General features: G+C 31.3%; 1 protein-coding gene across 1 annotated transcript in view; it reads right to left on the minus strand.

Annotated features, from left to right (window-relative positions):
* LOC123669632 (protein spire) overlaps positions 1-17,935 on the minus strand; it is a 181,138-nt gene that overhangs the window by 17,436 nt on the left and 145,767 nt on the right. The window contains exon 9 of the mRNA XM_045603230.1: positions 5,332-5,444. Coding sequence (XP_045459186.1) covers positions 5,332-5,444 — 113 coding nt within the window. The remainder of the gene's footprint in view (positions 1-5,331; positions 5,445-17,935) is intronic.

Genomic DNA, 17,935 nt, shown 5'->3' on the forward strand with positions numbered 1-17,935 from the left:
TAACATTATATAAGCCATGAGCATCCACTACACGTTGCCCCGTTATCACGTAATCGAATATTCTCATTGTTTAATATTTAATTACACCAATCAAAACAACAATTGTTTAAAGCCTGGGAAAGTAGCATTCGTCATAAAATTGAATCAAATGTTTTATTTAATTGTCAGCAATTATACACAATTATATTTATTATATTTTTACTGCTATCTATACTTAAAAGTTATGGGCCATCTAACTTTCTTTATTATTTTCTCTGCGATGATGTTTCGTGTATTCAAATCAACAACAACATCCCATAACAAGATTGCTAGTAGATAGATAATATATCTTTATAAATACTCTACAGTATTACATAGTAATTATTTGTTGGTATTGCCATTAAATACTACTTACCATTAAATAAATAAGCCAATGTATTATAAGCACGTTAAAAATAATAACAAAATCAAAGAAACATCGGTTTACAACAAAAAAACTCAACAATACATCTACTCACTTCCATATATTTACAATTAACTATTATTAAATCGACGCGATCAGTCATTAAATCAATCCATTAAAGAACAAACAGTTACAAATAATCGAAATGGCACTTCTAAGTTTTCAAGTGCTAAAATAAAACAGTCTGTAATTTTCATTTTCGTTTGGCGAGAGGAAACAATGAACGTGAGTAAATCAGCATATTTTAAAAGAAAGCTTGTGTTAACTTCTATTTTTACACAACTCGATGTATTTAATTGCTTGTATCTTTTTTTAAACTTATTAAAACACTATTTATGTTTATTTTGAACGATTTCAAGTAATCTAAAGTTTCCGATGCTTCAAATGCAACTATTGTTATGCTCCATGTTTAAAAGCTATTATTATCCCGTATTAATAATGTACATTTTTTTTTAAAGGATAACATAACCAGTAATAATTAATAAATTATGCACAAGTTATATAACACATTACCATATGCAATTTAAAAGTAAGAATTATGAGATTCTTTTAAAATTCCTCTCCTCATTATACATTCAAGTATGTGTAACGAATATTTTATATAAACGAGCTTACGTTGCAACATCGTAATATTATGGGGTCAGGAGGTCGCGGAACTAAAACATTTCAAATACAGTCCAATGATCGTAGTGTTGTATTTCGATACACGTAAACGTCAGATTATGATGCTAATTAAGATACGTTAATTTTCCGTCTGGTCAATTAATTATTTTGGTTTTTATTCATTTGTTTTTTTTTTTTAATAACTTTATTGCATACAAATTAGGTTATTACACGTATTATTATGGAAAAAGACGGCACTCAAATATAGCGTAGAAAGGCATTATTGCTAAGTTAAGTAATATTTAACGGACAACTTCAAGTAAGCTATATTTATATAAATATTAAGTACATTTTGATATGATAATTAATAAAAGTTTAATTCATACTAACATATACATAATCAATAGTTTAATACATTTTGATATTATTATTAATAAAAGTTAAATCATAAATTAAATGTGACCTGAAAACACGGAAGAATCTAATACACACATACGGAATCCCTTCAAATACTTCCGTGTAAATGACTTAGAAAAACATAACAGTTCAACGTCCCAACTCGGTTAACAAGTTTAACAGTACACGGTACAGTAGTACAGTACGTGTACTAAATAACAAGCCATATTTCTTCTATTTTTATATACTTAACACAGAATTAGACTCAATTGATATACAATTTTATAAACTGACCAAATATTGACCTATCTCTTTGATATGTTGACAAATGTATTTTTGTTCAAAGCTGCTTGTTTATCGTGATACAATTCGACCTTACACGTGATTTAGTTTGTCACTCATTTTAAAGATTCGGGTAAACATTGTCATAGATGATGACTCAGAATTCACCTTGTACACGGAAAAATTATTCCTGTATTTCAAAATGAATGTATATAATATATAACAGTTTTATATACATTCTTTTATTTAGTAGAGTATAGTGACGAATCAAGTTCTAAGCATCTTTCCATTTAAAAAAGTGCCCTATATACCACTGTACTGTGTACCGCTATATAATTATTACATACTTGTTCATTTTAGTTAATTTATAAACATTAAAATTGTATCAATCTGGTATACAATTTTGGATCCCTACAGCAGTTTCGACCGTGGTGACATATATGCTTGATGTTCCGCTACGGTGAGTCATAGAGTGATATTTTTTAGCCTACTTTACTTCCAGATAATATAGCTTTCTAATAGTAAAATAACTATATGTTAGAATCGGTTCAGTAGTTCAAAGTTACGGTCTAAAAAAAATTGAAGAAAGAAATTTGTAGCATTAGGATAATTATTTTAATACCGAAGAGCCATTGACTATTGATAAGTTCATTTTTTTTAAATAAAATTTAAAATCGTACGTAATGATGTAGGTCACTGAAAGCCTTGCAAGAAATGTGTGTTCAAGTGTACCAGTTACTTTCTAAAGGATATTTGTTTACCGTTAGGTGACAAAAGAGTCATTGAGGTAACCCATCACGCAATACAGAAAAAAACATTAAATACCTACAATTGATCGCATCTAAAATATTTTAAATCAGTGTTACTTTAGCTAACTTGAATGCTTTTGTACAAAACTTTTCTTTGTTGTGTCGAATTTTCTGAACATAAAACTTCGAGTTTTTCTATTTACAGCTTTTTTCTCAAGCCTTAAAACGTTATCCAGTGGTTTTTTCTTCACACTGTAATTTTGTTAGCGAAGCATATTAAAGTAAAACTTCTTTATGTACGCTTGACTTGGGAAGCAAGCTAGTGAATGCGTGACGAGAGCGTTACGAAAAGTGTGATCGGGCGCGGCGAACCGAGAAAGAGAGAGAGAGGGAGGTGCGTGCACGCATTTTCTTTCTCTCATAGCCAGTACGTTTCATATGTCTAAGACAGTGCAGGCCTATTGTTCAGAAATTTTACATCAGTCGTGTGGTCGAAAGAACACTCGTTTTTTTTTTGCTGACAATATTATATGTGTTTTTCCTTTGCGCATAAAATGCATAACTAATAATACATTAAAGCAGAAGAAAGCACAAGTATCAACCAGTTTGTAGGCAAAACTGTTAGAGTTAACCGGTTGCTAACAAAAATTTTTCTTGCTTATACGATACTAATAAGCTATCAGACAGGACGTAACTAATATGTATTTATTATAGAAAGTTTATCAGCGGAACAGGTGAAAAAACTTAACACGTATAAAAATATTACACAAGTAGGTACAATACAGCTATTTTTTATTCCTATCACACCGTTACAACATTGAGTAACCTAATGTTTATTTAATAGCTCGATCGCTTATCTATATCACTCGATACTCTGCGTATAATAAACTTCGTAATTAATCATTTCACGCAAGACTGACGTTTCTGATAAGTCATCGACACGAAGGCGGATACTTTTGTTGTTGTAGGCCTTTTGTCAGACCACAGGAGTTGGACAGCCAAGATACTGTTATTTCTAACATTCAGTCACTCTTTATTTTTAAATTCCAATAAAATCGCTAAATGTTGATAATAAGTAAATATTTATAAAAATACAGACACACACACATTCAGAAATACTTTAAAACAATGTTCTCCATTCAGCTCATTCAAACAATAACCATAATTGAAATCTTGATAATAACATAACTACGACCATGTAAATGTTGTAAATGTAATTTCTTTTAAGTAATTGCGTGTTTGTGTATTATTTTGATTAATAACAGATAGTACCTGCATGCAAGCATTGAAAAATAGTAAAGATTAATTCTTTAATATTTCGCTTGGGGCAGTATAAAATTAATGACAGGGTGGGCTTTGTTTGATCCAACGAAGTCGTTATAGAAGTATGATTACCCAATTCGTGCTTCGAACTAAATTGATAAGTACATAAATTTTTGTATTTATTTCAAAAGCGACGAAAAAATCTACAGAATAGCGCTCGTGGTTAACAGTAAATTGTCATTTATAATACATTTTTTTTTGTACAGGTGAACGTACTATTCGGTACTGTCATATCAATGTTAAGTGTATTTGTTAGATTAAATAATAAATAAATCATAGTATATCAGCAAGACAGCAAGTACGATTTAGTTATTTGTAGTTGGTGCACTAGTTATTAGTAGTAACTAGTAGGAAGAATACAATAGAGTCAAGTTACACAACGTATGTCTTAGAATTGTAGCTATAAAATAAGTGTACATTAACTATTAAAAAAAAACAATATGTAGAATAGTCTTGGTCAGTGGACTCGCGTCGACTTTTAGAGATTCTAAGACTAGTTATTAAGGTTTCTAAGATTCTAAAGTTGCAGTGAAGTACCGAGGCATGCTTAAACAAAAAAAAAATGGAATAACAAAAGCACGGGCATTATAAGCCTGTGGATATATCACTTGCATAAAAAGTCGTGGTTCTTAGAAGTCCAAAGATTGTCTGGAGGAAAGACAAGTGTAATACATATTATATATATTGATGAAGATTATAAGCTATGAAATCATCTTTAAAACGAATAGGCGTAGAGCAATAACATTATAAGGCATTTAAACAGATTAACAGATAAGAGCCTAATAACAAAGCGAGTACAACCACAACGAAAGTCCAATATTATCTATATCTTATAAGGCGTGCTACTAGAAATTATTACCTAATCCATTTTAATACAAGTTTATTATAGTCTTTATCAATTTAGTAGGAAACTTCGTGTTTTATATGAAAAGGGGCTTCCTTTTTGAATTATTACAAAATTACAATGCGTTATTTTAATGTTAGTTTTACTTGAATATCTTTTATATATTTATAATTTATAATTATAGGAAACGAACAATCGAATATTACATACCGCTCATTTAATTATTAAAAATCCCTAAAAACTTCATTGTTATATGGACTGTTTGAAACGAAATATCCACATCCTTAAAGAAGCATGTAATAATAATTTATTTTCGTATTTTTTGTACATTGAATACTAGACATATAAATCTTTTATACGAGTAGTTCATCCTTACTTATTGTGTAAGTATAAATACGTTCATTTTCAATTCCACCAGTAGCTCTGGTCCCCTTATTCACCACAGAAATACAACGCTGCTTAAAAGCAGTATTATTTAGCTTTGATCTTCTAAGGTCGAGATAATTCCCCTTAAGGGCTTCTCCAGATTTTGATCAGGATATTTCCTGCTGTGCCCGACCTCATTTACAAGTTTTGGCTATTTTTGCAGGTTCTAAATAAAACATAACTCTACAAATAATTCAATAACGTTGCAACAGTGCTGATGTAGTGATCACGAGGATAGAATGATAAAATATCCTCCAGGAACTCACCTCAAGGTTGTCGAAGTCGACTTTGATGAGGCGTCTCTGCGGCGGCGCGTGCGGCGTGACGTCTCCCCGCCGCGCGTCACCGCCGCCCGGTCCGCTGCCGGACCCGCTCGTTGCTGTAACAAGGCAAATTAGACGCTTTAGTATACACATAATATCGCTTCAGTCTGTAATAGCTCACTGCTGGGCACGGGCCTCTTTCCCCATGTAGGAAAAGGATCATAGCCTTATCCACAACGGTGCTTCAATGCGGGTTGACGCATTCCCTACTATGAATAACGATCGCTATCAGGTATACATGATAGCAACCGGGACCGACAGCTTAATGTACCCTCCGAGGCACGATGGGGTAACCCACAAGGACTAACAGACCGGAAATAAATATTTGTATAAACACAAATATCCACTCCGAGCGGGAATAGGACCTGCGACCGTTAGTGCTTAGTTTCTATTACACCAGAGCGGTCGTATATAATATATCTCCACCAACCCGCAATGGGAAAGTGTAGTGGATTTAGCTCTGATCCTTTTCCTACATGGAGAAAGAGGTTTATACCCTGCAGTGGAATATTACACACCGAATAGTAATCGAATTGTAAGAGTAGTATAATGATTAAAAGAGATTCTTGGCAATTATTATTCTTCTCAACGGAATCAACTTTCGGTGTTTGCTTTACATTCAAATAAGAATTTTTAACGAAACATTTACATGTTAAAACAACATGATTATCTTCAAACCTTCAAACTAAAAGGAAGGAAAAGATAACGGTGCTTATTAGTTAGACATTTAAATACATTGTATTTGATGGTGGTATCACATACTAAATCATAAATCACGTACAAACACTTGACTTACAAACCGCACAAGTTGATCTATCGAACAGAATCATTGTTTCACAACATAACAACCGTACATGCGCGACTTACTCAACAACTACGCTATGGTAAGCCTTTTACTTTCGCGTCCTTGTTCTTAACAGACCTCAACTGCCTCGCTATTAGCGATAAATGTCAATACAATTAATAACAATTATTTGTTGTGAACATGTTCATGTTACTTCAAGGGTTATCGTTTTGGCTTTCAAATCATCCGCATTTATGTGAAGTAAATAGTATTTTCGATTAATCAAAATAGATATATGGCACCTATGGCATTTAGCATTTTCAAATTAATCATCAGTAATTTTGTTATAGACTCATTCTACACTTTTTTTTCTATATATATATTTCAAGTTATACTTCTTTTGGCGTGTTAGGGAAAAATGATGAGTAAATTTTTACGATGCGCGCGCACACCGTCACAAAAAACCGACACCCTGATGTTAGCTAGCTAATGAAGTATAACTTGTTACGTGCATACGTACACAAACACACACACTTTTCTAATCATAATCAGATACGTTTAAACCATTTTATGTTGTTGTCAATACGCTATTAAAATGAATACGCTGTTCATAACTAAGGTTCACAGTTAAGGTTTAATCTTATTTTGTTGTAAATGATGATGAATAAGTGATGAGTGATGAACTATTAAAAATTGCAATAAATATTATATTATATAACGTACACCAACGAACAAATTAATACGTAAAAAATACGATACGAGTATATCCAATTGAAACAATATTTATTTAAAATTAAAACTAAATAAACTTTTTTTTATTAAAAGCGACAGTAACAATTCCACGCAAGCAAATGAGTATTTAATCAAACAATGCGCAGCGTACAATTTAAAATTGAAAACAATAGCTAACAACGAGAGTGTTGACATTGCTACACTTTTTATTTTAAATTCCTATACTTTTATAAAAGATGTTGGAATAATTGTAATCTGGAAAAGCGTATTTCCTTGAATGGAATAATGCAATTGAAATCTCAGTTCAAATATTTGAGTAAGAAAACCCGATATCTTTCAAGTAGTTATTACGTTAAGATAGTGCTAAGACTCATGGTTCAAGCGCTACAAGAAAATAACTATTTATAACGGTATGTCATTTCATCGTTTGCTTTCACTTGATACTGAGGATCTCCTGAGTTTCGACTTATTTCAAAGAATCAATATATATTTTACTAAGGATTAGAAGTTATATCAAAATATTAGAAAGTAAATATTAAAATTTAAAACGTTTAATGCGTTTCATGATACTAAAAACATTATATGATTTATAAATAAACTTTTAAGCACTTCGCATTTCAAAGTGAAGGTTTGAAACGAGTAATATCAAGGTTTATTGATCTTTAAGATTTATTTAAGACAAAAAAACTTAGTAGACTTATTTCTGAAGTGTTGTTTGTTTGTGATTATGCACATTTACGAGCAAACACAATTATTTCACTCGTAGAGCGATTACGTAAGTCTACAAACGTATAAATTAGCTATACATTAATATAATACATCTATGACTATATAATTATTTATATGACCTTTTCTATAATTGTTACAAAAATTATATTTTAAAAGGTAACAAGTATAGCAACATATGTTTATAGCAACAGTTCTGCTCCACTGACCATTACTAGTCACGCTAGCTCGTTAAGCTCATTGAAAAATCTTGGTATTCAGGTCTTGATAAGCGCAAAGCCTAGTATCCGCACACCGCAGTGCAGCTCGAGCACTAACATTTATAAAGACGATAAACTGTATGCATACGTTGCTCACGTGAAGTTACGTGTGACTAGATTAAAACTAAGGGCCTGTTTCACCGTTTTCCGTTAATTTAACCTATGACGGTATTCAAAAGTTTATAATGTATTTCTATTCAATTTTGTGAATCTAAATTTTAGATTATTAATTGAGGCAAAACTCTAATGTTCTATTTTACCCCGTGCAGATAAAGCCTATTAGTAAATTATGTGCAGGACAAAGTTTAACCACCCACCGGTAAAACTGGCCTTTTCACAAAAAAATTTGAATGATTGTAATTTGCAAGCGTTTATATGTCTGTTTTAATGTCATTTAAAGTACGTTCGTTTGTTTAACATAGAAAATTGTGAGACAAAAGATTTAGGAAGTAAATAAGCTGACATTATGTTTAGATGAAAAATAATTAGAGTAAAATTAATTGTGATTGGTAAATGGTAACATATGGAGGCCGTATCAAAATGTAACAAAAAGAATTTTAAAATTGCGTATCATTTAGTTCTTCCGACAATAGAATTAAAAGAATTGCTTAAAATTTAAACGACGGAATTTTTGTTTCATTAGAATAAAGCATATTTCTTAGAAAATAATACATTTTGTCGAGTAAAAGCTAAATCGAAACGACTCGCGTAATTGCGACAGTTCAAATTATATTTCACAAAAATTCCCAACGGTTGGAACATACATCAAATTATAACAAACACTCTGATAGAAATACCTGACAAAAATAGCACAGTATTTGCTCAGGGGAAACATTTCCATTAGCCTCTAGTATACTTTTCTTTTATTCAATTTATTTTCACAAAAAATATACCTACATCTGAATTGTACAATATTTCAAGTAACATTGTAGTTTCTTTTAATATTTGCAAAGGATAAAGAAATCTCCGTTCTATTTCTGGTAAGTTTTGATTTTTGTTAGTTGGATTGGAAACTCTAAAACTAACAAAGCATTTTCTACCATCAGAATGCTACGTTTATCATACCATGACAACGAGTGACGGGCTAAATTCTAACGGGATAAAATAGAACATCAAAATCATGTAAGCAAAGCGTGGGAAGTGCGAAGCTGTGGGCGAAAAGCTAGTATACGAATATAACGTACAATAAAAATTCAATTTACCGCAATTCACAAAGAAAAATTCGCTCGTTTATTATATAAAAGTGAGGACCAAAGTGAAAAAAAAAACTCGCTATTTCAGTAATAAAAAGGATGGCTGACGTAAATAAATTCGAACCTTGACATTTACGTGACGCAGGAGCTACGTAACGTTATAAGCTACCGACGAGAATCGCTTAACATACATACAACATGTTAATTAAGAGCTTAACTTACCGCCTATATTTGATTTTGATAACTAAATATAGAATACCTAACTAGCTTCGTTTCGCGATTTCACTCGCGAAATATCGGACCTCGTGAAAATGTCATGATAAAAAACAAAACTACGAGTATGCTGCTGGATCTCTAGCTACTTACCTAGTTTTAGTAGTGTACCATGTTTTATAACAATAATTAGAGTAGCTTTTGCCTGACAGAAAGAACGAATATACATTCATACATCATCACAAACTTATGGATAATATTAGTGGAGTAGAAAATCTGATCCAAACATACAGATCATTCATTTATTAAAAAAAATTGGCTTTCAATTGTAGCAAGATAGCACGGACGATTTCGCCAATGTCACGTAGAATAGAGCCAATAGAAGGAAATTTATAACAGAAAATACACGTGTAGAAATTTTGAAGCTGAAATGAATTAAGCAAATGAATTTTTGGTCATAAATATCTTAACATTAAAATGAATGACAATAATATGTCTCTTTATTATAATCCAAGAATAAGCAGTACAAAAATGAAAATAAGTTAAAAAGGTAGAGCAAGGAAAATGGCAGTTTGCTATAAAACTACAGAAGAAAACTATGAGTAAAGTACATGGAGCAGGTTGCCAGTAATAATTGATCGTGAAAGGTATACCTAATTACGTAAGCATTTGAATCTGCGGTCTCTGCGGTTAACCGACAAGTGTGACCCACGTGTTCAGCCTTCTTGGCCACTTTACTTGTATTATACAGATAACTGTCCTACACTATCTTTAGCGGAGTTTGCGGGTTCGATATATAAACGAGATGAACGTTTGTATATTGAGTGTTGTACGTTGTATCGGAATCCCCGACATAAAATTCGCTTTCCTACTGGGGGGGATTATTTATCGTAAAGAAAAATGGGTAACACTAATTGTCTGAAAGTCACATCACTCTTAAGCATTACGTTTTGACAAATAAATAAAATAAATAATAGTTTAAGAAAAACTAAAAAAGACGCTTCTATAAATAAATAACAAACCAAACTAAAAAGGAATAATCTTATCAAATTAGTGTATTATCATCGGTCCTCGATAAGTCTACTAAGTTTAAATGAAATCTGAACGTTTGAAGTGGGTCAAAATGAAGTCCAAAGGAGTCGGTTAGGTACATACAAACATACAGATGAAGCTAACGTGTCATAAAAAGCGTGTAAAATAGCACTATAACAATAAATGTCAACCAATGAAACGGATATCAAAACTAAATTGAATTAACGATACACGTCTAGATGTTGTAGTTCCGGCACTCGTTATTAATTCACAATATTTTTTATCACCTAAATCATGTCTTTAAAGTCATTCAAAGTCATTAATATAGGACATGTTATAATAACTCTAGCGAAAACTATACACGTTTTATAACATTTGTATTCTGCATTTTAACCTAATTAACACAACACAGTGCCTTTGCATGTCGGATTTTCACGATTTGCGATGCAAGCAAACGAAAATCCTGAGAGAATGCACGAACACTCACTTAATCAGAGTAACTTCAACAGTCAAAACGAGTTAAAAACCTCGTAAATAGGTCAATATTTTCGAAACGTAACGAATCTTAAAGTAAAGTTACTTTGGAATTGAGGAAATCAGCGTGAAGACGATTTTACCGCTTAAATTTCACGCGTTGTCTTAAATTAAGGAAACAGAATCGTTACAGCTTTGTGTGCATAATGTAAAAAGGCAAGGTAATTCTGAAAAGGATTTATAATGCTTAAAAGACAAGGTTTTAAATTACTTTAAAGAGGCTAGGTTATATTTAACAGATTAAGGTTCTATAACGTGCTCTTTTTGTCTGTCATGTCACCAATATGATTTTTATAAACTATATATTTATTTTTATAAAGTTTGTATATTACATTATATAAGTTTGTATATTATATTTTTATGTAATTTTAAAGTATACAATAAAGTTTTATCATTTACAATATTTATATCATTTATCATCATGAGATGGTTACAGAGATAGAGAAAATATTTGTATAGTTTCAGATTTTTTTATTTATTTTAACGTGAAAATGTATCCTTTCCTTTAACTCAAGGATTCATACAGTAATAACTGGAGTCATTCAGGACGTAATATCCTACTGAGTAGAATATTAGTATTTCAACCCTTTCATTACATCTCTAAAGCTCCGTTTCGTTACTCGTATATATATTTTGAATTGGAGTAGTTATATAATACTTACTATAAAAATAAGGATATTAAGAACTATTTTTGAAAAAATAAAATAAAAACTAAATATATAAATACATAAAAAGTCAAAACTTATAAAAATATATAATATTCAAATATTCTAATAATTGTAATTGTATCAGTAATTGTAGTCTATATATATCAAATTAAAATCAAAAACAACTCAAAGATGTTTCAAAAGCACTTTCGAATCTTTGAATCCTATATAAAAACAATAATAATAATTGTGTTTGATTACAAACGGAAAAAACCGACTTCAATTACATCGACAAGTAATACAACGTAAGTAGACGAAACAAATTAACAAACGCACTAGACGTCACTACGATTTTCGAGGGATTCCCTCGATTTTTCTCTGAGATTCCATCATCAGATCCAGGTTTCCGTATCATGGTACCACACTTGGGATATCTCCTTTCCAGCAAAAAAATAAGAATTATGAAAATCGGTTCATAAACGACGAAGTTATCCCCGAACATACGTAATATATACGGTCGAATTGAGTAACCTCCTCCTTTTTTGAAGTCGGTTAAAATATGTTAAATAAAAAACATAAGGAAATACCAATAAAAGTATAAATAGATAATAAAAAAAAGTAATACTCAAATTGTTCCAAAATGTTAAGTCAACCCTGTCATTTAGGCCACCATAGTTTCATAGTCGTGAATCGATTAGATGCGTTTTTAATACGTTAGATTATTCATAGTTTTGGAAATAAAGTTGAATGAATCCGATAAAAATGTTGTAAGTTTTACTAAATAATAGGGAAAAAAGTCATCTGCTGCAAATAATACATTTTTTTTAATATTTAATCTATACCTAGTAGTACGCGCTGTTAGGCCTTTAAAGTGAATATATTGTAGTATATTATTTATATCAATATTTAAACCTACAATTTTACTACTATAATCAATATAATTTCTGTTATAATTAAATGATACTCCACAGTAAAACCCTATTATACGTTCCACTTCCGTCAGCTGTTGGGAACCACCGATGACTCAGAATATCGACTTATAGTTACTTGACGGGAGCGCAGTGTAGCGCAGAATGCATTTGTAAATACAAATAGTGGCCGCAAAAACGAGCAAAGTCAATAATCCAAAAATCATATTTATTTATTTTTGTTTTTGTTGCAATGCTCAAAATTGGCTTCACCTTTCTTTATATAGCGAAATGTATTCAGACAAACGTATCTGGTTCAAGGATAAGGTCGATGAAAAGTTTACGTGTGCGTAAAAATGCATTAATGCAGTACTTGTCATAGTAGTGGCAACGCTGCCCCAGTAAGCCTTGTCTTGCGCGACGTCCAATGCTGGCTCTTCAGGGCTTCGGACTGGCTCCACCAGGCCGGAGACCGGCCTTGTACCCAGCAGCAACGCCGCTGGCGATACCCTCGAGCGACGCAGCTTGACTGATATTTATGTACTCTCGATCAAACAAAACCCGCGAATTTATTTAAGGAAAGCTTTTTCTCGTTATTTTTAACCACACCAAATATAAAACTCCCAGCGTTTATTCCATTTGATTAAGAACAATTGGAACAAGTTTATTATTTATTATTTTATATAATAGAAATACAAACGGTGCGTTAAATTATATTTTTTCACGTAAATGAAAAGCTATTGTTTGTTTAAATAGCTCACGGTACGTTAAGCGCGAAAATTGAGTATCTAAACAACACTCGACGGCATTGACCTGCAATTTATTCGTCTCCGATACCGTACACACATATGATCGCACTGCGTCACGACACAACAACGGTTCAGTAATTCGAAAATACGCGGAACTAATAAAAAAGCATTCTTCGCAAAATAAAGCAAACAAAAGTCTTTGTTTTAGAACGCAACAAAATATTTTTTTGCGAAGCGTTGTAAATAGTAGGCGCGTGCTTAACTCGTGGCGCCCGTCGCCATATTGCTTAACGAGGGTTGCCCCGTTTCCCGCATGCGCCCTAACCCGAGGGACTACTCAAGTTAAAATACATTACAGTACGGTACGAAAATTGTTGTTCTTAAACATTACGCGGTTTGTTCACCATCGCAGATCAAACGTTTAGATAAATTGAAATGGAAAGCGAAGTAAAATTAAGATACAAAATTGTAAAATGTCGAAGGGATAGCGTAGTTATAGCTATACTTAGGTTGTATCAGATGACGTCACTAGACCATTTTCTCGATTTCGGACCTACGTCAATCTGTGAGACGACCTTAATCTTAATGTAAATTAATTAAGTATTCCATTACGGTAATTTGACAGATAACTGGCACTGATACGGGTTCTTATAAAATAACTTTATTTCGCTTAGTATTATAATGTATAATGTATATTCACTTTGTTGTTTTATCTATACATATAATAAAATGGTAGGAAAGTCAAAACTGTACACTGAATATTTTTTAAAAGAATACTTGGGGTGTGATCTACAGTCGATACCGAAGCCAAAAATATGGTTTTTATAATTTTTGTCTGTTTGTCTGTATGTATGTCCGGGATAAACTCAAAAAGCACTTCATGGATTTACTTAAAATTTGGTACGAATATCATTAAGAAGTCGGGTCAACATAGGCTACATTTGATGATTATCACGCTATCACCTACGAGGAACGAGCAGTGAACCTTTATTTCCTCAACGCATTCTGTAACAACGCGTAATCTAAAGACGCATATTTGAATGTTGTTGTTATTATGTTAATAACCATGTCATAAGCTAGCTTCACACTATAAATAAAGACATTCTGTAGTATATTTAGTATCAACATTGCACCCATGCGAAGCCGGGGCGGGTCGCTATTACATATATAATTATGATTATAGAGTGAAAATTATGAAGAAGTTTGTATTTTATTTATGTCATAAAATAAAACATAACATATAGCAAACTCTATTAACTTTAATGGAAAACATTTTATCGTTTTGTAAACGCACGCTGAAGTATAAATAACAAACTCTTACGCCAGCTCAAATTCAATACATTCGTGAAATGTCAAGACTAATATGTAATTAATTGTTGCTAATATCATATTGTCAATAATGTATGTTATTAAATCATAATCAGTATTGGCTACAGTACATTTATGTTACGTTTCTTATGTTACACTTCTATTATATTCACAGGCATATTCCACATAACGCTAATATTCAACATTTTAGTAAGAAAATTTAAACTAGAAAAGTTTACTTATTTCTACAGATAATTAAATATTACTGTCAGCTTACGACAGATATGCAAATAAATTAAAAATATAGTGTCAATCTATCTTACAGTAAGTATGACAAAATGAAGAATGCCTAACTTTGACGTATCTGAAAACTTACATACCCTTTTAAACATTTATCTCGTCAAAATCAAACAAATAAATTAATAAGAATACATTCCTATATATTTACTCTATCGGTAATATGTTAACAAAATTTAATTTTACTATTAATTAAATGACTAATTTTTAAAATATATTCAGCCTTCTAAACTTAAATATTTTGACATTTCCCGCCTCAGTAATGTTGTGTTCATTTGTTACAGAATATTTATTAAGTTTCGTATTACATAGTTATTAGGAAATCAGTTAATACTATGTCAGGTGAATATTATCTTTAAAGCGTGTTGTAACGCAATGTATTGTTTAGTACTCAATTAGAATAGTGTTACATGAGAAGAATCCCTATCTATAATCTCGCGGAAGCATCCAATGCTATAAAAATATTGCAAAAATTCTCATACTTTAATAGTGCAATCGAAAGCGCTGTTAATTATATTTTAGTGTTTAATATTAAGGAGTTTAGATTTATTAAGGAATGCTATAATCTTATTAAAATACATGTATTTCTCATCATTACTTATTCACTCACTTCACACTTCACATCAGCCTATCGCAGTCCACTACTGGACATAGACCTCCACAAGTTCGAGCTAAGAATGGCGTGAACTCAAGTGTTTACCCATAGTCACCACGCTGGGCAGGCGGGTTGGTGACCGCAGTGCTGGCTTACCCGTCGCTACTGCCTGTCTTCGGTCTGTGGATTTCAAAGCCGTTGGATGGTTATCCCGCCATCGGTCGGCTTTTTAAGTTCCAAGGTGGTAGTGGAACTGTGTTATCCTTTAGTCGCCTCTTACGACACCCACGGGAAGAGAGGGAGTGGCTATATTCTTTAATGCCGTAACTACATAGCATTATTTATTACAAGAAGAAATTAAACTATTATTTATTACTAAGCGAGAAATATTAAAATAAAAAAAATAGTATATCATGTAGCATAATTTCAAGATAAGTTGTTAGTATAAATAAAAAGTATCGTGACATCTCTTTTAAGAATATATATTTTAGTATTTTATTTTTTTTCAAAACATGCTTAGTTTATAATTTAAGTAATTCTTGTACTCGTGATACAAATGATACAAATGATACATTTTACCATGTGGTAATTCGTACCCAAGTTTGTCTGGAAGAGTTATGAGATAGGAGTGTGGAGTGTAAGTTTGTCAGTTAAAAACATAATTAATTATTAAAGGGTATTTATCAGTGTAAAATTTACTATATCGACAGTTCTAAATCGTCAGGTTTACCTATGTACTGGCCTATAAAAATATTCATAAAATAATTATAGACTTCACAATCGTTGACACAGTTAAAATGTCAGGTTTATAATTATGTGGATAGAGCTAAAGAAGTCGACAAAAACAACGAAGAAAAGGTCAAAATAAATTAAGCATAGATAGCTTTTGTTCGATTCCTCTCGTACAGAGTTCGTGTTCGACATCAATTTGCAGTTTGCGGCTGCACGTCTCGTCGAAATGTTTCAACTTTTTATGACTCGTCTGAAATGCCATTTCGACCCGAACGACTTTTTGTCCGACGGTTTACGATGCAGTCGAAAGAGAATGGCCTGCTGCGTTGCTTGATTTGACTCATGAAACTTACAATTCCGTGGGAATGTCAATATAAACATTAAAAATATATTATTCTAAATTTCTAACTATACCTATAAGTCTCATATCAATCGGTTCTGTAGTTTTTGGTTAAGAGTAAGACAATCCATAGGTACATTTATTTTAATGTTGAAACATTCGGATTCATAATTTTAGTAGATCTGTTCATTAAAAGCTGTTACATTCACAGGTTAATTGTTTCATATTATTTTCTTTATATATAAGACAAAAAAGGTGCTTTGTCTAGATAATATTCTTAGATAAAACACCATTGTACATATACATACTATGTGGTAACATTAAGAACAACACTAACATATTATACGTGTATATATTTGTATAATAGAATAAACAAGAATATTTTGACACTTTTTACTCTGCTCACATGCAAACTCTGTCCTAATCAATAAATTACCTGACGCAAAAAACTGCTGATCATTATTTACATAAATAACTCCTACTTACGACTTAAGTTTAAGTTAAGTTGAATTTTGATTCTATAGAATGTATTATATATAGTTAATTGTACAGGGCGTTTCATATATTATATGACGCATTTTCGTAATGATTTCACGCACCTATCAATTTACAATGCATGCATATGTAATCATCAAACTTACAAAGAATTTGTTTATGAAACAATTCAATTCATATTTGTAAACAAATACCTTTAAATTTACTTTGTTATAACAACATTATATTGTCAAAGAAACGTAATTAGAACAATCACATTTTGATATTTTCAAATCAATAACAGAGAAAATGCTCTTCTATTTACAATCAATAAATTTGTTCAAGACTTGAATCTTGATGCAAGATAGCATTGAAATGATTTCTTTTTTTCATGGAAATATTAAGTTATTTAAAAATGTAAGTTGGCTAAATCACATTCTGCCAACCGCAACAAAAATCAGTTTTACTATAAGCTATTATTATTAAAAAAATTAAAAAATGGTGAATAAATTAACAAAAAGACATTAATGATGTGCATATCAAATAAAATATTAATTTAAAAGAGCACTCGGTCACCTTGCAATACGATTTCCCGTTACATTAAGATTTTTTGTATGTTTATAATCAAACTGGTAACACGTCAGACGAATTTTTGCAATCTCCGCGAATTCCTACACGAGAATGAGTCAATATAAATCCTTACTTTTGTATAAATCATGTTTCACCTGATGAAATCTGAGCCCTATTTTAAAAAGATTTCTTTAACATTCGAACACATTTCTTCATATAGATTTACAACTCGACTTTTCTATTATTACTTTTTAAGTTTCAAGTTAAATTTAATGTTTGTGACTTATACATAAATATACTAATTCATTATTAAATTAGAAACAATGAAACGAAAGATAAGCAATAAATTTAAAAAAAGTCTACATTTTAACCGACTTCAAAAAAGGATGAGGTTACTCAATTCGACCGTATGTATATATATATATATATATATGTATGTATATATATATATAT

Source organism: Melitaea cinxia, chromosome 3 (assembly GCF_905220565.1).
Source record: "Melitaea cinxia chromosome 3, ilMelCinx1.1, whole genome shotgun sequence".
Taxonomy (NCBI): domain Eukaryota; kingdom Metazoa; phylum Arthropoda; class Insecta; order Lepidoptera; family Nymphalidae; genus Melitaea; species Melitaea cinxia.